Source organism: Tachyglossus aculeatus, chromosome 4 (genome assembly GCF_015852505.1).
Source record: "Tachyglossus aculeatus isolate mTacAcu1 chromosome 4, mTacAcu1.pri, whole genome shotgun sequence".
NCBI classification, from domain to species: Eukaryota; Metazoa; Chordata; class Mammalia; order Monotremata; family Tachyglossidae; genus Tachyglossus; species Tachyglossus aculeatus.
In genome coordinates this window covers 131,046,822-131,068,537 of record NC_052069.1, presented here as the reverse complement: position 1 = coordinate 131,068,537, position 21,716 = coordinate 131,046,822, and the positions used below count along the sequence as shown (strand labels likewise).

Below are 21,716 nucleotides of genomic sequence, written 5' to 3'. Positions count from 1 at the left end.
TAGTACAGTGCTCTGCACGTAGTAAGGGTTTAATAAATGCGATTAATTGATAGCACTCAATAAATACCATTGATTGATTGATCAATTGATTGATGACACCCAGCCAGTTTGAGGTTACCCATTTTTATTAGACCGCAATTACCATAATTGGTATTTGTTGAACACATACTATGTTCCAAGCATTGGAGTGGATAAAGTCCAATCAGATCAGACACAGTTCCTGTCCCAAACTGGGCTTATAGTCTAAAAGGAAGGAAAACAGATATTTTACTGCCCGTTTTACAGATGAGTCATAGAGAATTCAAGTGATTTGTACAAGATCACACAGCAGGCAAGTGACTCCCAGCCCTCTTATCTTTACACAAGTATACACCCTTTATCCCCACATCGATATCGATAACCAGTGTTATTTATTGAGCTTTCAGTGTGTGCTATACTAAGCACTTGGGAGAGTACAACAGACTTGATAGACACATTCTCTGACCACATTAAGCTTGTTTTCCCTCCTACTTAAACTGTGAGCCCTATTTGTGACCAGAACTGGGTCCAAACAGCTTAACTTGAATCTACCCCAGTGCTTAAAATAATGCTTGACACATGGGGAGCGCTTAATAAATAATAAATAAATAATAAATAAATAGACGAGCGTACAGTCTAGAGATGCATGGAGGCTGTCTGGATACTTTCAGGAAAAATGTATGTTTTATGGTATATGTTAAGCACTTACTATGTGCCAGGTAATATATTAAGTGCCGGGGTAGATACAAGCTAAACACAGTCCCTGTTCCACGTGGGGCTCACAGTCTTAATGTCAATTTTACAGTTGCGGTAAATGAGGCACAGAGAAGCCAAGTGACTCGTCCAAGGCACACATCATTCAAGTATCAGAGCCAGGTTTAGAACCCAGGTCCTTCTGGCTCCCAGGCCCGGGCTCTTTCCACTAGGCCACACTGCTACTCTACTGTGGCCGCTAAACCACACACCCAACCCTTTTCCTGATAACCTGACAACTGATAGAACAGCACATAGACTTCTCACGTACCTGTCACCAACTGAGATGGTACGTATTCTACAGTCACTACCTTGGTGAACTCCTTTGCTCCCACAGCTTCAGCTATCATCTCTCCGCTGTTGACACCCAAATCTATATTTCCACCTCTGCTCTCTCGCCCTCCCTCCAGGCTCATTTCTCCTCCTGCCTTCAGGACATCTCCATCTGAATGTCTGCCCGCCATCTAAAACTCAATATGTCCAAGACAGAACTACTTATCTTCCCTCCCAAACTCTGTCCTCTCCCTGACTTTCCAGTCATTGTAGACGGCACTACCATCCTTCCCTTATCACAAGCCCTCAACCTTGGTGGCACCCTTGACTCCGCTCTCTCGTTCACTCCTCACATCCAATCCATCACCAAAACCTGCCGTTCTCACCTCAGCAACATCGCCAAGATCCGCCCTTTCCTCTCCAGCCAAACCGCTACTTTGCTTGTTTAATCTCTCATCCTATCCCTACTGGATTACTGCATGAACCTCCTCTCTGATCTCCCATCCCCCTGTCTCTTTCCACTTGAGTCTACACTTCACTCTGCTGCCCGGATCATCTTAGTGCAGAAACGCTCTGGGCATATTACTCCCCTCCTCAAAAATCTCCAATGACTTCCAAGCAACCTATGCATCAAGCAAAAACTCCGCACTCTCGGCTTCAAGGCTCTCCATCACCTCGCTCCCTCCTACCTCACTTCCCTTCTCTCCTTCTACAGCCCAGCCCACACCCTCTGCTCCTCTGCCGCTAACCTCCTTACTGTACCTAGTTCTCGCCTGTCCCACCGTCGACCCCCGGCCCACGTTTTCTCCCTAGCCTGGAATGCCCTCCACACATCCGTCAAGCTAGCTCTCTTCCCACCTTCAAAGCCCTACTTAGAGCTCACCTCTTCTAAGAGGCCTTCCCAGACTGAGCCCCATTTTTCCTCTCCTCCTCCCCGTCCCCCCCGCCCTACCTCCTTCCCCTCCCCACAGAACCTGTATATATGTTTGTACAGATGTATGACTCTTATTATTTTACTTGTACATATTTACTATTCTATTTATTGTGTTAATAATGTGCATCTAGATTTATTTCTATTTATTCTGATGACCTGACACCTGTCCACATGTTTTGTCTTGTTGTCTGTCTCCCCCTTCTAGACTGTGAGCCCGTTGTTGGGTAGGGACTGTCTCTATGTGTTGCCAACTTGTACATCCCAAGCGCTTAGTACAGTGCTCTGCACACAGGAAGTGCTCAAAAAATAATTGAATGAATGAATGAATGAATGAAAGACTTTTGGGAGTTGTAGTGTGATCCTCCTTCTAGACGTCATTCACCTCCGTCTAGTGAACTAACACTCCTGTCATGCCCCGGGGCGGGGACGGTGGCCTTGTTAAGTAATTACGTTGTGCCAGGCCCTGTACTAAGTGTTAAGGTAGACACAAGTTAAATCATACTGGACATAGTCCAGGTCCCACATAGGCTCACAGTTTTAATCCCCACTGCACAGATGAGGTAACTGAGGCACAGAGAAGTGAAATGATTGGCCTAAGGTCACAGAGCAGACAAGTGGTGGAGCTGGGGTTAGAACACGTGTCTTCTGAGTTCTAGACCCATGGTCTTTCTACTAAGCCACGTTGCTTCCATTGGATGTAGCAACAACACAGGAAGCATACGGAACATAGGGAAGTGGCGAGGGTCAGTGGAAAGAGCCCTGGTTTGGGAGTCAGAGGTTCTAATCCCAGCTCTGCTGCTTGTCAGCTGTATGACTTTGGGCAAGTCACTTAACTTATCTATGCCTCAGTTACCACATCTGTAAAATGAGGATTAAGACTGTGAGACCCACGTGGGACAACCTGATCACCTTGTATCCTCCCCAGCCCTTAGAACAGTGATTTGCACGTACTAAGCGCTTAACAAATGCTATTATTATTATTGCTATTATTATTAACACACTTTGGGGAATTACAGGAATGTGGACCTTCTGGCCTCGATCCTAAATTTTAGGATAGTGGAATAAACGTGTCCTAGTGTAATGTCAGGGCCTGGGGGTCAGAAGACGTTAGTTCTAATCCTGATTCTGCCACTTATCTGCTGTGTGAACTTGGACAGGTCTTTTAACTTCCCTGTGCTTTAGTTTCCTCATCTGTAAAATGGGGATTCAGTGCCTGTCCATCATCATACTTAGACTGTGAGCCCATGAGAGACAGGGACTGTGTTTGACCTGATTAACTTGTATCTAAATCCTTGACACATAGAAAGCAATTAGCAAACCAAATACCAAACCGAACACCTTATCTTCCCACCAAAACCCTGTCCTCCCTCCGACTTTCCCATCACTGTAGATGGCACCACCATCCTTCCTGTCTCACAAGCTCATAATCTTTGCGCTATCGTCAACTCTTTTCTCTCATTCTACCCACATAGTCAGTCCATCACTAAATCCTGTCAGTCCCTACTTCACAGCATCGCTAAAATCTGCCCTGTGGTCTCCATCCAAAGTGCTACCACATTAGGACAATCACTCATTCTACCCTGCTTGGATTACTGCATCAGCCTCCTTCCTGACCTCCCAACCTCCTGTCTCTCATTCATTTATTCATTTACTCATTCATTCAATCATATTTATTGAGCACTTACTGAGTGCAGAGCACTGTACTAAGCGCTGGGGAAGTACAAGTTGGCAACATATAGAGACTGTCCCTACCCAACAGCGAGCTCACAGTCTAGAAGGGGGAGACAGACAACAAAACAAAACATATTAATAAAATAAATATAATAAATATGTACAATTAAAATAAATAAATAAGTAGAGTAATAAATATGTACAAACATATATACATATATACAGGTGCAATAATATTAATGACATTTATTAAGCGCTTACTATGTGCGAAGCACTCTCCCCACTCCAGTTCATATTTCACTCTGCTGCCCCGATCATTTTTCTACAAAAACGTTCAGGACATGTCACCCAACTCCTCAAAAAACTCAAGTGGTTATCCATCCACCTCTGCATCAAACAAAAACTCCTCACCAATGACTTTAAAGCACTCCACAGATTGCCCCCTGCTACCCAACTTCGCTACTCTCATACTTCAACCCAGCTTGCACACTTCGCTCTTCTAATGCCAACCTTCTCACTATGCCTCCACGTCATCGATCTCGCTGCCGACCCCTCTCCCATGTCCTGCCTCTGGCCTGGAATTCCCTCCCTCCTCCAAATTCGGCAGACAATTACTCTTCTCTCCTTCAAAGCCTTAGAAGGTGCATCTCCTCCAAGAGGCCTTCCCTGATTAAGACCCACTTTCCTCTTCTCCCACTCCCTTCTGAGTCACCCTGACTTGCTTTCTTTGTTCTTCCCCTGACCCAGCCCCATAGCGCTTTATACATATCTTTAATTTATGTAATTTATTTATTTATATCAAGGTCTGTCCCCTCCCTTTTAGACTGTAAGATCGTTGTGGGCAGGGAATACATGTTTACTGTTGTATTGTCCTCTCCCAAGTGCTTAGTATAGTGTTCTGCACACAGTAAGCACTCAATAAATACGACTGAATGAATCAAAGGAATGAATTAATTTTGATTACTATTATGTGCTGAGTAATACCAGAAGGCAGGAAGGTGATTGCTGCTACTCTTGTTTGGCCAGTCCCCATAGGTCGGGAGACTTGCTATACTGAAGGGTCTTCAAGGCTGATGTTCTGATTCGGCATTTTTTTAATGGCATTTACTATCGTAAAAGCACTGTGTATCCTGGGATAAATACAAGTTAATCAGGTTGGACATGGTCCCTGTCACACATAGGGCTCACAGTCTAAGTACGAGGGAGAACAGGCATCGACTCTCCATTTTGAAGGTGAGGGATCTGAGGCACAGAGAAGTTCAACGACTTGTCCAAGGTCACACAATAGGCAAGTGGTGGAGGTGGGATTAGAATCCAATTTCTCTGACTCCCAGGACCCATTAGGCTATGCTCCTATGCACACTGAACAAGGTGTTAGCTTAGTTCGAATGACAAATATGGTAAGAAGCAGAGACAATGAGGTTGCTTCACCCTCCTGAGCTGCAAGAGAATGAGTGAATAACAATGATAATAACTGTGGTATTTCTTGAGCATTTACTATGTGCCGTGCAGTGTACTAAGCACTGGGGTTGATTCTGATGACTTGACACCTGTCCACATGTTTTGTTTTGTTATCTGTCTCCCCCTTCTATACTGTGAGCCCATTGTTGGGCTGTCTCTATATGTTGCCAACTTGTACTTACCAAGCACTTAGTACAGTGCTTTGCACACAGTAAGCGCTCAATAAATACGATTTAATGAATGAATGAATACGAGCAAATCTGTTTGGACACAGTCTCTGTCCCTCGTGGAGCTCACAGTCTCAAACCCCATTTTACAGATAAAGTAACTGATGCCCAGAGAAGTGAAGTGACTTACCAACGGTCACACAGAAGACAGTGTCAGAGACAGGATTAATAATAATTATTATGTCATTTGTTAAGTGTTTACTATGTGTGAAGCAATGTTCTAAGTGCTGGGGCAATACAAGGTGATCAGGTTGTCCCACGTGGGGCTCACAGTCTTTATCCCCATTTTACAGATGAGGTAACTGAGGCTCAGAGAAGTTAAGAGACTTGCCCAAGGTCACATGGCAGATATGGGCAGAGCTGGGATTAGAACCCCTGACCTCTGACTCCCAAGCCCCTGTTCTTTCCACTGAGCCACACTGCATCACTTGAATGTGCACATACTGGGTCCCTCTGGGTGAGCCCAAGACTGCTGCTCAATATTAATTTCTTTCCTCGTTCAGGATCCTAACAGACATGCTCAGAACTCTCTGTTCCAAGGAAGACCGTTTGTGCTACAGGCATGAGTTTGTAGGAACTCCAGGAGTTATGAGGAGCAGCGTAGTTTAGTGGAAAGAACATGGTCCTGGGGGTCAGAGGGTCTGGGTTCTAATCCATATGCCTGCTTGGTAAACTTGAGCAAATCACATAACTTCTCTGTTCCTCAGTTACCTCATTTGGAAAAATGGGGATTCAATGCTTGTTATTCCTCCTGTGTAGTCCGTAAACCCATGTGGGACCAGATTATCTTGTTCGGAATCAGCATGGCCAATGGATAGAGCATGGTCCTGGGAGTGCCGGGATCTAGGTTCTACTCCCAGCTCTACCACTTGTCTTCTGTGTGTCTTTGGGCAAGTCACTTATATTCTTTGTGCCTGTTACCTCACCTGTAAAATGGGAATTAATACCGTGAGCCCCATGTGGGATATAGATTGGGTCCAATCTGAGTAGCTTGTATCTAACCCAGATCATAGTACAGTGACTGGAAAATTGTAAGTGCTTAACAAACACTGTAAAAAATAATCTGATATTACTACCTTGTATCTTCCCCAGAGTTTAAAATAGTGCTTGACAAATAGTAAGTTCTTTAAAAATACTACAATTATTTCTCTCTACTCATCTGACCTAATCTGAGTATTCTGTGAGATTCCCAACTAACATGTTTGCCCTTTGATAGCAAAAGTGAATAGATCATTCTCTACAAATCACACATATGGACGGTAAACTCTTTGTGGGCAGGGAATGTGTCTCTCAACTCTGGTATTTTGCACTCCCCAACACTTAGTTCAGTGCTCTTTGCATAATAAGTGCTCAATAAATACCTGATTGAATGAATGGAAATGTTCTCTGCCCAAAAAGTCTTGTACTGTAGTTCACAAGGGTGACATACACATATTTAGAACTAGAGAAGTGAATATCAGTGACTGGATGCACAATCATTGGTATTTCCTGAGCGCTTACTGTGAGTGGAGCACTGTACTAAGCTCTTGGGAGAGGACAATACAGCAGAGTTGGTTGACACACTTGCAGCCCACAAGAAGCTTTCAGTCTAAAGGCAATAGGATAAGAGAGAAGCAGCGTGGTGTAGTGGAAAGATCCAGTGTCTGGGACTCAGGGGACCTGGGTTCTAATTCCGGCTTCATCATTTGTCTGCTGGCTAACTTAGGCCAAGTCACCTTACTTCTCTGTGCCTCCATTCTCTCATCAGCAAAATGGGAATTAAACACCTATTCTCCCTCCTACTTAGACTGTGAACCTTTTGTGGAACCTGATTATCTTCTATCTACCGCAGGACTTAGTAAAGTGTTTGGCACATAGAAAGCACTTACAAATACCACAATTACTTATCATTATTATTGTTAGGACAAGTGCAGTGTTCTCCGAGGGAATGAACATTCTCAGTTTCTTCAGCTCCCGGTAACTCCAGAATTGATATGGAAAAGCGTGCCTTTCCATTCTAATTTTCCAATCTCTTATTCCCCAGGGTACCCACAGCATCACTGGAGAGGTAATGTTCAACATCACAACGGGGTCGGAATTCCTCCTCCTGGGGTTCTTGGAGGTTTGGGAGCTGCAGATGTTCCATTCTGCATTGTTCCTCCTGGTCTACCCGGTGGACCTGACAGAGAATCTCTTCATTGTCACCGTCACTGCCCGGGATAAGTGCCTCCACATCTCCATGTATTTCCTCTTCAGCAACCAGGCCCTCATCGACCTCTGCCTCCGCTTCGTCACTGTCCCCAAGTCCGTCATCAGCTCCCTGACTAACAACAGATCCATCTCTTTCCTGGGATGTGTTTTACAATTTTTCTCCGTTATATCTTTGGCATCCACTGAAATGATCTTGCTCATTGTGGTGTCCCACGACTGCTATGTTGCCATCTGCCCCCCCTTGTTGTACGAGGTCGTCATGAACAGAGGGGCTTGTGGAAAGATGGCAGCCACGTCCTGGCTCAGCGGGGGCCTCTCTGGCCTCATTCAAGCGGCAACCACCTTCCCAGAGTCCTTCTATGGATCCAATGTGATCCAACATTTTTTCTGTGATTCTCTTCACCTTCTGGCCCAAGCTGACTCCACTGTGATCCTTAGAGAAGTCAAAGTCACAACCTCTACTGCAAGCCTCTCCTTCCTTTGCTTCGTTTCCATCATAATCTTTTGCATCTTTATCTTACCCGTCGTACTGACGATGCTGTCGGTGGAGGGCCGGTCCAATGCCTTCTCCACCTGTCTGCCCCACCTGGTCGTCATTTCTCTTTTCCTCTCCATGGGGGCCTTTTCCCATCTAAACTCTAAGTCAAATGGTCCTTCAGGGATGGATTTGTTTCTGTCCATGTTCTATTCCATAGTGCCTCCAGCCACAAGCACTATCATCTACAGCCTCAGGAACAGAGAGCTGAAGGCCAGTCTGGGAAGGTTGTTATGTGGGACATTGTCCCACTGTTTGCTCTTTCATTAGTCCTTTAGATTGTAGGGGAGGCAGCAGTGTGTGGTGAAGTTGCTCAGCCCTGATGAAGCAGCTAAGCAATCAATGATACCTACTGAACACTTACTGTATGCAGAGCACTGTACTAAGCACATGAGAGAGCACAGTACATTGGAATTGGAAGATACAACCCCTACCCTCAAGGGGTTTGTAGTCTAGAGGAATCGTTCAATCAATCAATGGTACTTAAGGAGTGCTTATTGTGTGCAGAGCACTTATTTAGCACTTGAGAGAGTATAGAACAATAAAGTTGGAAAACCCAATCCCTGACCTCAGGGAGCTGGCAGTCTAGAGGAATCAGTCAATCAATAGATGGTAGTCACCGAGCACGTACTGTGTGCTTGGGAGAATACAGTGCAGTTCAGTTGGTAGACAACGTACCTGCCCTCTGGTAGCTCACAGCCTAATGGGGAATATAGACATTAAAATAAATTACAGGTAAGGGTAGCAACCCCTCTCAGTGTCGCACCTGGAGAGTTTCAGTACTCTACCAGTCTCGGCTACAGGAGGGAGAATCAAGCAGAGGCCTACCCATTCTATTCATAGCTTGGGCAGTGGCTAGTGAGTGGAAGGCAATCTGCTACAAGTCAAAACTCACCCATGCTGGGTAGCAGCAGCATGGGGGAGAGTCGAGGGTGGAGACCCAAATTTATTTCGTGGAAGGAGCCAATGGTAAACCACTTCCACATTTTTACCAAGAAGGCTCTATGGATATACTACCAGAACGATTGCAGATGGAGATAGGGGGGTTGTGGGAAAGATGTGTCCGTGGCATCGCTATGGGTCTGAACTGACTCGATGGCAAAAGACAAGACAAGGAAAGCAACTAAATATAAGGGTTTATTCATATGATACCACAATGTGATGGAATCAAATGTCTGAGAAAATCCTGGATGAATGTTATACTTTCTATCCTCTTTTTGTCCTGACTAGGCATTGCTGTCTAACCGAACCCCTGGCACTTAATATCATCGTGCTTTTTTCTTTCTCATATTTTCAAAGTTCCCCGAATGCAGGGTGCAGAAAAAAACGATTCCGCTGTCCTGTCCAATGGGATTTATTAGGCTCTGAATTCCCCTATCTGTTCTTCAGGGAACACTGTGACAGCAGTCTCAGAAAACACCATGAAATAGGTCTGATCATCAATTACTCAGTCTACTCATTCAGTGAGCTTCAAAGACCAAGGACAGAGATTGATCCGTAACCTGGAGCAGTGTTTTGATGTGATCTTTGTGCAGAAACGCTCTGGGCATGTTACTACCCTCCTCAAAAATCTCCAGTGGCTACCAATCAACCTACGCATCAGACAAAAACTCCTCACCCTCGGCTTCAAGACTCTCCATCACCTCGCCCTCTCCTACCTCACCTACCTTCTCTCCTTCTACAGCCCGGCCCGCACCCTCCGCTCCTCTGCCACTAATCTCCTCACCGTGCCTTGTTCTCGTCTGTCCCGCCGTCGACCCCCGGCCCACGTCATCCCCCTGGCCTGGAATGCCCTCCCTCCGCACATCCGCCAAGCCAGCTCTCTTCCTCCGTTCAAAGCCCTACTGAGAGCTCACCTCCTCCAGGAGGCCTTCCCAGACTGATCCCCTTCCTTCCTCTCCCCCTTCACCCCTCCCCATCCCCCCGCCTTGCCTCCTTCCCCTCTCCACCGCACCTGTATATATGTATGAATGTTTGTACATATTTATTACTCTATTTATTCATTTTTTATTTGTACATATTTAATCTATTTATTTCATTTTGTTAGTATGTTTTGTTTTGTTGTCTGTCTCCCCCTTCTAGACCGTGAGCCCAGTGTTGGGTAGGGACCATCTCTATGTGTTGCCGACTTGTACTTCCCAAGCGCGTAGTACAGTGCTCTGCACACAGTAAGCGCTCAATAAATACGATTGAATGAATGAATTAATATTAAGAGAATGGAAGAAAATGGCCTCCATTTCCATGGAATTTCAACCCTCCTGCACCAGAGGCTTAAATCCATTTTCAGCTTCCATATCCATTTTCCTTATTTTTCAGTTGGGACCACTGGGCTAGTAGGCAGGGAAGGGACCCATTGACTGGTAAAAGAAGGACCCAATTAATAAATCATTGCCGTTTATTAAGGCACTATTGTGTGGAAACCACCGTACTAAACTCTTGGGAGAGTTAAATACGGTACAGTTGGCAGACTCGTTCCCTCCCCACCAGGACCTTATGGTCCAGAGGAATTAGTCAATTAATCAATCAATGGTATTTATTGAGTGCTTATTCTATGCTGACTGCTTGCTCTATGGAGAGCACTGTACTAAACACTTGGGAGAGTAAAATACACCAGAGTTGGTAGACTCATCGCTGTTACCTGTTTTCTAAATCTGCAGACGTCTGCACATAGTGCGGGGTAAATTCACCTTTGGCTGTTTTCTGGTGCAGAACTGTGATCTGGAGGCTGGAAGTAGGAAAAGTAGGCATTGTAGGAACCTTTCTCTGGGAATGCCATGGCTCTGGAAGTCAGTTAATCAGTCAGTAGTACTAGGGGAGCACTTACCGTGTGCAGAGTACTGCACTAAGCTCTTGGGAGAGTACAGTATAACAACAAACAGTCACATTCTCCGCCCACAACAAGCTTACAGCATGGCGTAGTGGATAGAGCACTGGCCTGAGAATCAGAAGATTGTGGGATCTAAGCCTGGCTCTGCCACATGTCTGCTGTGTGACCTTGGGCAAGTAATTTCACTTCTCTGGGCCTCAGTTTTCTCAACTGTAAAATGGAGATTAAGACTGTGAGCTCCATGTGGACAGGGACTACGTCCAACCTGATTTGCTTGTATCCACCCCAGCTCTTAGTACAGTGCCTGGCATAAAGTAAGCGCTTAACAAATACCACAATTATTATTAGAAGGGGAGACAGGAATTAAAATAAATAAATAAATTGCAGCTATATACGTAAGTGCTGTGGGGCTGGGAGGGGGTGAATGAAGGTAGTGAGTCAAGGTGACAGAAGGGAGTGGGAGAAGAGGAAAGGAGGGTTTAGTCAGGGAAGGCCTTTTGGAGGAGATGTGCCTTCGATCAGACTTTGAAGGGGGGAGAGTAATTGTCAGATATGAGGAGGGAAGCCATTCCAGGCCAGAAGCAGGACATGGGTGAGGGGTGGGCAGCGAGATAGGCGAGATCGAGGAGAAGTGAGAAGGATAGCACCAGAGGAGCATCAGAGAAAGGACCAGTTAGGCACAGTATTGAAGGCATAGGCATATGTAAGATGATATGAAATATCATCAGTGCTTCATCCAGCCCCGATCATTATTATTATTAGTACTATTATTATTGCTACTACATTTGTTAAGCACTTACTATGTTTTCAGCACTGATATAAGCGCTAGGGTAGGGACAAGTTTGTCATTCATTCATTCATTCAATCGTATTTATTGAGAGCTTACTGTGTGCAGAGCACTGCAGAAGGTTCTCCATAATAGCGCTAGTATCATTTGATATCATCTATATATCTGTAATTTCATTTATTTATATTGATGTCTGTTTACTTCTATTGATGTCTGTCTCTCGCCGCCCCCGCCCCCCAGACTGTGACTCGTTGTGGGCAGGGATTGTCTCACTTTATTGCTGCATTTGTATTCATTCATTCATTCAATCGTATTTATTGAGAGCGTACTGTGCAGAGCACTGTAATAAGCGCTTGGGAAGTGCAAGTAGGCAACACATAGAGACGGTCCCTATTCAACAACGGGCTCACAGTCCAGAAGGGGGAGATAGACAACAAAACAAAACATGTAGACAAGTGTCAAAATAGTCAGAATAAATAGAATTATCGCTATATGTACATCATTAACAAAATAAATAGAATAGTAAATAAGTACAAGTAAAATAAATACAGTAATTAATCTGTTAAAATACATATAAGTGCTGTGGGGAGGGGAAGGAGGTAGGGCGGGGACGATGGGGAGCAGAAGAGGAAAAAGGGGGCTCAGTCTGGGAAGAGTAACTGCAGGAGGTGAGCTCTCATAGGGCTTTGAAAGGAGGAAGAGAGCTAGCTTGGCGGAAATGTGGAGGGAGGGCATTCCAGGCCAGGGGAAGGACGTGGGCTGGGAGCCGACGGCGGGACAGGTGAGAACGAGGTACAGTGAGGAGATTAGCGGCAGAGGAGCGGAGGGTGCGGACTGGGCTGTAGAAGGAGAGAAGGGAGGTGAGGTAGGAGGGAGCGAGCCTTGAAGCTCAGAGTGAGGAGTTTTTGCTTGACTCGTAGGTTGAAAGGCAGCCACTGGATATTTTTGAGGAGAGGAGTGACATGTCCAGAGCGTTTCTGTAAAAAGATAATCCGGGCAGTAGAGTGTAGTATAGGCTGAAGTGGGAAGAGACAGGAAGATGGTAGATCAGAAAGGAGGGTCATGCAGTTATCCAGTCGGGATAGGATGAGAGATTGAACAAGCAAGGAAGAAGTTTGGATGCAGAGGAAAGGGCGGATCTTGGCGATGTTGCAGAGGTGAGACCGGCAGGTTTTGGTGACAGATTGGATGTGAGGGGTGAACGAGAGAACGGAGTCAAGGGTGACACCAAGGTTGTGGGCTTGTGAGACGGGAAGGATGGTAGTGCTGTCTACAGTGACAGAAAAGTCAGGGAGAGGACAGAGTTTGGGAGGGAAGATAATGAGTTCAGTCTTGGACGTATTGAGTTTTAGATGGCGGGCAAACATTCAGATGGAGATGTCTTGAAGGCAGGAGGAGATACTAGCCTGGAGGGAGGGCGAGAGAGCAGAGGCAGAGATATAGATTTGGGTGTCAACAGCTCAGAGATAATAGTTGAATCCGTGGAAGCAAATGAGTTCACCGAGGGAGTGACTGTAGAATCCCTAACATCTCAGTTGATGACCGGTACGTGAGAAATCTATGTGCTGTTCTATCAGTTGTCAGGTTATCAGGAAAAGGGTTGGGTGTGGGGTTTAGCGGCCACAGCAGAGAAGCAGTGTGACATAGTGGTAAGAGCCCGGACGTGGGAGCCAGAAGGACCTGAGTTCTAAACCGGCTCTGATGCTTGTCTGCTGTGTGCCTTGGACGAGTCACTTGGCTTCTCTGTGCCTCAATTACCTCAACTGTAAAATGGGAATTAAGACTGTGAGCCCATGTGGGCCAGGGACTGTGTTTAGCTTGAATCTACCCAGCGCTTAATATAGCACCTCGCACATAGTACGTGCTTAACATATACCATAAAAAATATGGACAGAGGGCAGAGTTTGGGAGGGAAGATAAGGAGTTCAGTCTTGGACATATTGAGTTTTACATGGCGGGCACAAATACAGATGCAGATGTCCTGAAGGCAGGAGGAGATACGAGCCTAGAAGGAGGGAGAAAGAGCAGGGGCAGAGATGAGGATTTGGGTGTCATCAGCGTAAAGATGATAGTTGAAGCCGTGGGAGCTAATCAATCAATCAATCGTATTTATTGAGCGCTTACTATGTGAAGAGCACTGTACTAAGCGCTTGGGAAGTACAAATTGGCATCACATAGAGACAGTCCCTACCCAACAGTGGGCTCACAGTCTAAAAGGGGGAGACAGAGAACAGAACCAAACATACCAACAAAATAAAATAAGTAGGATAGAAATGTGCAAGTAAAATAAATAAATAAATAAATAGAGTAATAAATATGTACAACCATATATACATATATACAGGTGCTGTGGGGAAGGGAAGGAGGTAAGACGGGGGGATGGAGAGGGGGACGAGGGGGGAGAGGAAAGAAGGGGCTCAGTCTGGGAAGGCCTCCTGGAGGAGGTGAGCTCTCAGCAGGGCCTTGAAGGGAGGAAGAGAGCTAGCTTGGCGGATGGGCAGAGGGAGGGCATTCCAGGCCCGGGGGATGACGTGGGCCGGGGGTCGATGGCGGGACAGGCGAGAGCGAGGTACAGTGAGGAGATTAGTGGTGGAGGAGCGGAGGGTGCGGGCTGGGCAGTAGAAGGAGAGAAGGGAGGTGAGGTAGGAGGGGGCGAGGTGATGGAGAGCCTTGAAGCCCAGGGTGAGGAGTTTCTGCCTGATGCGCAGATTGATTGGTTGCCATTGGAGGTTTTTGAGGAGGGGAGTAATATGTCCAGAGCTTTTCTGGACAAAGATAATCCGGGCAGCAGCATGAAGTATGGATTGAAGTGGAGAGAGACACGAGGATGGGAGATCAGAGAGAAGGCTGGTGCAGTAGTCCAGACGGGATAGGATGAGAGCTTGAATGAGCAGGGTAGCAGTTTGGATGGAGAGGAAAGGGCGGATCTTGGCAATGTTGCGGAGCTGAGACCGGCAGGTTTTGGTGACGGCTTGGATGTGAGGGGTGAATGAGAGAGCAGAGTCGAGGATGACACCAAGGTTGCGGGCTTGTGAGACGGGAAGGATGGTAGTGCCGTCAACAGAGATGGGAAAGTCAGTTCACCAAGGGAGTGAAAGTAGATAGAGAACAGATGGAGACCAATAACTGCCCCCATAAGGAACCCCTAAAGTAATGGGATGGGAGGGGGAGGAGAAGCCCGCAATGGAGACTGAGAATGAACGGTCAGAGAGATAAGAGGAGAACCAGGAGAAGACGGAGTCTGTGAAGCCAAGGTTGGATAGTGTGTTGAGGAGAAGGGGGAGATCCACAGTGTCGAAGGCAGCTGAGAGGCCGAGGAGGATTAGGATAGAATGCCTTCCCAGGAACTTAATACAGTGCTTTGCACACAATAAGCACTCAATAAATACGATTTAATGCTTAATTGATTGATGATTATCACGATTATTATAATGAAGGTTGGGAGCCATGCTGAAGGGAGGAATAGATGTTGGCAAGCTCTGGGTAAGTGATGCTGTAGTCTAGACAGACATTAACCCAGTTCAACTGCGAGAAGCAGAGTGGCCTAGTGTCATCTGTAAAATGGGGATTAAGACTGTGAGCCCCCCGTGGGACAACCTGATCACCTTGTAACTTCCCCAGCGCTTGGAACAGTGCTTGGGCCTTGGAGTCAGAGTACCCAGGCTCTAATTTTGGCTCTGCCATTTGCTTGCTGTGTGACTTTGGGAAAGTCACTTTATTCTCTGTGCCTCAATTTCTTCAACTGTAAAATGGGGATTAAATACCTGTTTTTCCTCCTTCAACTGTGAGCCCCACATTCACAGATCAGACGTTTAATTAGATTCGCTTAACTAATCAGACTTGCTTAATTAGATCAGACTTTTACCTACTCCAGTTATTAGAACAGTGTTTGATCCATAATAAACACCTAACAAATACCCTTAAAAAACAGCTATACAGTACAGGAGGAAGCCATACTATTTCACCCCCTAGGGATTGCCAGGGAAAAGCAGAGTGGCCTAGAGGCTAGAGTTCAGACCTAGAAGGCAGAAGGACCTGGATTCTAATTCCAGCTCTGCCACTTGTCTGCTGTGTGACCTTGGGCAAGTCGTTTCTCTCTCTGCCACAGTTACACCAACTGTAAAATGGAGAATAAAACTGTGAGCCCCTTGAGGGATAGTGACGGTGTCCAACCCAATTATCTTTTATATTCCCAGCACTTAGTAGAGTGCCTGCCATGTAGTAAACGCTTAACAAATACCATTGAAAAAAGGTGAATGCACCGTATTCAGGTTTCTTAGGATGAAGTGAAGGCTGCTTCTCAGGGCTGCTTTCTTTTGTTATTCTAGACCCAAACAGACATTACAAGTGGCAGCGTGCTCTGAAGAAATTATCAGACCTTCCATTGACTGTGGTGTTCCTAGGAATTCCTGAAGCAGCGTGGCTCAGTGGAAAGAGCCCCGGCTTTGGAGTCAGAGGTCATGGGTTCGAATCCCGGCTCTGCCACATGTCTGCTGTGTGACCTTGGGCACGTCACTTAACTTCTCTGAGCCTCAGTTCCCTCATCTGTAAAACGGGGATTAAGACTGTGAGCCCCACGTGGGACAACCTGATCACCTTGCACCCTCCCCAGCGCTTAGAACAGTGCTTCACACATAGTAAGCGCTTAACAAATGCCATTATTATTATTATTATTGTATCCTATTTCAGACTCTTCACTGAACCTTTGTTTCCCAAGAACTCCTGATTTTATCCCAACTCACTCACCCACTTCTTTGTATTCAGATACATTTCTTTCACATTAATTCCACATCGCGCATACAACAAAATCATGATTCTCTCTGTTTCATAACTGAAGGAGCCAAAGTACTCTGACTTAGTGGAAAGAAAATAGGCCTGGGAGTCAATGAGCCCGGGTTCTAATTATGGCTCTGTCACTTGCCTCCTGTGTTGACCTGGGAAATGTCACTTAAACTTTCCGTACTTCAGTTCCTCAACAGTAAAATGGGGATGCACTATCCGTTCTCTCATCCGTCCCCTACTTAGACTGTGAGTCTTATGTTGTACGTGGACTGTATCCAACCTGATTAACTTGTATGTACTTCGGTGCTTAGAACAGAGCTTGACTTTTAGTAAGTGCTTAACAAAAACCGCAATCATCAAAGCCTCAACATTTCATCCACAGCCGACTCAAACTGAATAGGGTTATGCTCCTGAATTTACAGTAAAAGCTTTCTCCAATAAGGAACAAACTTTCTCCTTACGTTTATAAGTGTTTTGGGCACTTATCTGTGCCTCTGTTACCTCAGCCATAAAATGAGAATTAATAGTGTGAGCCCTATGTATGACAGGGATTGTGTCCAACTGATTATCTTGTATCTACCCCGGGGCTTAATACAGGATCTGACACATAATAAGCGTTTAATAAATACCATAAAAAATCAGGTATCAAGCAGCCTCAGAACAATGTAGTGGAAAATTGCCTTTTCCTTCTTATTTCTCACTGTCAGAGTCCCCACAGGATACCTGAAATATCTCTGGGGAGAAAATGGCCAACGTCACAACCATGATGGAATTCATCCTTCTGGGGTTCTCAGAGTTTTGGGAGATGCAGCTGGTCCACGCTGTGAAGTTCCTCCTGGTCTACATTGTGGCCTTGATGGGGAATCTCCTCATCGTTGCCGTCACAGCCCTCAACCAGCGACTCCACACCCCCATTTATTTCTTCCTCAGGCACCCATCGTGGCTTAGTGGAAAGAGCCCGGGCTTGGGAATCAGAAGTCATGGGTTCTGATCCAGGCTCCGCCGTATGTCAGCTGTGTGACTTTGGGCAAGTCATGTAACGTCTCTGTGCCTCGGTTACCTCATCTGTAAAATGGGAATGAACACTATGAGTCCTGCGGGGACAACCTGATTAGATTGTATGTAGCCCAGCGCTTAGAACAGTGTTTGGCACATAGTAAGCACTTAACAAATACGAACATTGTTTATTATTATCATTTATACTCGACCTCTGTTACATCTACATCACTGCCCCAAAATTCATTGTCAACTCCCTGACTAACCGTAGAGAAATCTCTTTCCTGGGCTGTGTCCTCCAAGTGTTTTTCTTCATTTCTTTGGCATCTACTGAAATGGCCTTGCTCACAGTGATGTCCGTGGACTGCTACGTGGCCATATGACTCTCCTTCTGCTGTGTGGCCTTCATAAGCCGAGGGGCTTGTGGGAAGATAGCAGCTTCTTCCTGGTTCAGTGGGTGTCTTCCTGGACTTATGGAAACAGATGTGACCTTCTCTCTACCCTTCTGTAGGTTCAATTAGATCCACCAGTTCTTCTTCTGTAGAAAAGCAACGTGGCTCAGTGGAATGAGCACGGGCTTTGGAGTCAGAGGTCATAGGTTCAAATCCCGGCTCCGCCAATTGTCAGCTGTGTGACTTTGGGAAAGTCACTTAACTTCTCTGTGCCTCAGTAGCCTCATCTGTAAAATGGGGATTAAGACTGTGAGCCCCCCGTGGGACACCCTGATCACCATGAAACCTCCCCAGCGTTTAGAACAGTGCTTTGCACATAGTAAGCGCTTAATAAATACCATCATTATTATTATTCTGTGGTATCCCCCAGCTCCTGAAGCTCTCTGGCTCTGACTTGATCATGGTGGGGATAAGCATTTCAGCCCTCATTGTATGTCTTGCCTTCTGCTTCATCTCCGTTATCATCTCTTACGTCTGCATCTTCTCAGCCATGCTGAGGATGCTGTCCTCAGAAGGCTGGACCAAAGCCTTCTCTACCTGCGTGCTCCACCACCTTAACGTGGCTTTCTTCTTCTCCAACAGTTCCTTTGCTTATCTGAAACTGCTCTCTGACGCTTTCTCACTTCAGGACCTGCTGGTGTCCGTGTCCTACACGGTGGTGCCTCCCGAGCTAAACCCTCTCATCTACAGCCTGAGGAACAAGGACATGAAGGCTGCCCTGGAGAAGATCCTGGGAAGGGAGATGTTCGCCTAGAATGGAATGTGGTTTTCCTTTCAATAGGTGTTTTCTCATTTATCAGACGGTGTCTCACTGACCTGTGAATGAGTGTGAGGGAAAAATGGTGCAGTATAATTGAAATAAAACTTCAGTGGGCTTACATATATACATATACACATACATTCACGCAGAAGCAGAAATGGCGTGGTCTAGTGGTTAGAGCACAGGCCTGGGAGTCAGAGAACCTGGGTTCTAATCCTGGATCCGCCACGTATCTGCTCTGTGACCTTAGGCATGTCACAATATCTGTGCTCCTCAGTTACTTCATCTATAAAATGGAGATTAAGATATGAGCCCCATGTGGGACCTGGAGTGTTCCTAACCTGATTATCTTGTACCATCATCATCAATCGTATTTATTGAGCGCTTACTATGTGCAGAGCACTGTACTAAGCGCTTGGGAAGTACAAATTGGCAACATATAGAGACAGTCCCTACCCAACAGTGGGCTCACAGTCTAAAAGGGGGGAGACAGAGAACAAAACCAAACATACTAACAAAATAAAATAAATAGAATGGATATGTACAAGTAAAATAAATGAATAAATAAATAGAGTAATAACTATGTACAAACATATATACATATATACAGGTGCTGTGGGGAAGGGAAGGAGGTAAGATGGGGGGGATGGAGAGGGGGACGAGGGGGAGAGGAAGGAAGGGGCTCAGTCTGGGAAGGCCTCCTGGAGGAGGTGAGCTCTCAGCAGGGCCTTGAAGGGAGGAAGAGAGCTAGCTTGGCGGATGGGCAGAGGGAGGGCATTCCAGGCTCGGGGGATGACGTGGGCGGGGGGTCGATGGCGGGACAGGCGAGAACAAGTTATGGTGAGGAGATTAGCGGCGGAGGAGCGGAGGGTGCGGACTGGGCTGTAGAAGGAGAGAAGGGTGGTGAGGTAGGAGGGGGCGAGGTGATGATGGAGAACCTTGAAACCCAGGGTGAGGAGTTTCTGCCTGATGATCTTGTATCTACCCCAGTAATTAGTCCAGTGCTTTGCACACAGTAAGCATGCAATTAATACCACTAAGTGATTAACTGATAAGTACTGTGGGCCTGGGGTGGGGTGAATATCAAGATGTTGAAGGCTACAGATGCAGTGATTTTGCTGAGGCTGGAGGAAAGGATCATCAACGGTATATACTAAGTGCTTACTGTATGCGTAGTGTGTGCTATGTGCACTATGTATACTAAGCGCCTGGAAGAGTCCAATATAACAGAGTTGATAGACATGTTCCCTGCCCATAGGGAGCGTACAGTCTATCTCTCCGATCTCTGTTTCCTCATCTCATTTTCTTTCCTTCTCTCTGCCTCTGGCTTGTCTCCATCTTCTCCACCTCCTTCCCCTGTCTCTCAGTCTGCTTGTTTCCCCTATCTCTCTCTCTCTGTGTGTCTCTCTCTTTCTGTGCTCCTTCCTGCCTCCTCCTGCCTCTTCACCACTTCCTCTGTCTGTCTCTCCCCATCTCTTCATCTGTCTCTTAACTTCTAGGAAGGATGCCCCTACTAGCGGCCTCTCTCTAGGTTCCTGGAGCCATGAGCCATGGACATGGATATGCCCTCTGCCATTCTAGGTCAGGCCCTCCTCAGGGCCTTAATGTGAAGTTTGCTCCATGGTTCTTTCAGTCAGTCTGTAAGGCAATCATGTTTATTGGTGTCATCCTTGACTCCGTTCTCTCATTCACCAATCCGTCACCAAAACCTGCCGGTCTCACCTCCAGAACGTCACCAAGGTCCTCCCTTTCCTCTACATCCAAACCGATACCTTGCTGATTCAATCTCTCATCCAATCCCGACTGGGTTACTGCATCAGCCTCCTTTCTGATCTCCCATCCCCCTGCCTCTCCCCACTTCAGACTATACTTCATATTCCTGCCCGGATTATCTTTGTACAGAAACGCTCTGGGCATGTCACTCCCCTCCTCAAAAATCTCCAGTGGTTCCCTTTCAACCTACGAATCAAGCAAAAACTGTTCAGTCTCAACTTCAAGGCCCTCCATCACCTCGTTCCCTCCTACCTCACCTTCCTTCTCTCCTTCTACAGCCCATCGCACACACTCCACTCCTCTGGCGCTAACCTCTTCACTGTGCCTCATTCTCTCCTGTCCCAATGTCGACCCCTGACCCATGTCCTACCTCTGGCCTGGAATGCCCTCCCTCCACACATCCGCCAAACTAACTCTCTTCCTCCCTTCAAAGTCTTACTGAGAGCTCACCTCCTCCAGGAGACCTTCCCAGACTAAACCCAGGTTTTCCTCTACTCCTCCCCGCTCCTTCGCCCCCCCTCCTTCCCTCTGCCCTACCCCTTTCCCCTCCTCACAGCACTTGTATATATTTGTACATATCTATTACTCTATTTTATTTGTACATATTCACTACTCTATTTTATTAATGATGCACATATAGCTGTAATTCTATTTATGCTAATGGTTTGGACACCTGTCTACTTGTTTTATTTTGTTGTCTCTCTCCCCCTTCTAGACTGTAAGCCCGTTGTTGGGGAGGGGCCGTCTCTACATGTTACCGAATTGTACTTCCCAAGCGCTTAGTACAATGCTCTGCACACAGTAAGCGCTCAATAAATACTACTGAATGAATGAGTGAACGATTGAATGAATGAGTAGTTACTGTGAGCAAAGCGCTGTACTCAGCGCTTGGGAGAGTACAATATAACAATAAACACGGGTTTAGGTATCATAGGAAGTGGGTTCTAATCCCAGCTCCGCCCCTTGTCTGCTGTGTGCCTTTAGGCAAACCGCTTAACTTCTCTGTGCCTATTACCTCATCTGAAAAATGGGGATTAAAATAGTGAGCCCCACGTGGGACAATCTGATTACTCTTTAGATACCCCAGCGCTTAGAACAGTGATTGGTACATAGTAAGCACTTAACAAATGCCATCATCATTTTATTATTATGAAAAATTATTGAATCTCCATTTTGTAGATGAAGGAACTGAGGTACACAGAAGTAAAGAAGGTTGCCAAAGTTCACACAAGAGACAAGTGGCAGTGCTGGGATTTGAAACCGGGTCTTCTGAATCT

The 21,716-nt window shown here is 46.2% G+C and overlaps 1 protein-coding gene and 1 non-coding gene across 2 annotated transcripts; both read left to right on the top strand.

Moving 5' to 3' along the window:
• The first annotated feature begins 5,853 nt into the window (after window positions 1-5,853).
• Window positions 5,854-18,721, top strand: LOC119927156 (olfactory receptor 14I1-like). The gene is made up of 5 exons (XM_038745695.1): window positions 5,854-5,907; window positions 7,361-7,773; window positions 10,772-10,848; window positions 18,395-18,545; window positions 18,688-18,721. The coding sequence occupies exons 1-5, from the start codon at window positions 5,854-5,856 to the stop codon at window positions 18,719-18,721; spliced, it is 729 nt and encodes a 242-aa protein (XP_038601623.1).
• Window positions 8,811-8,947, top strand: LOC119927897. The gene has a single exon (XR_005450863.1). It is a non-coding gene; the product is annotated as a small nucleolar RNA SNORA7 (small nucleolar RNA).
• Window positions 18,722-21,716: the final 2,995 nt, after the last annotated feature.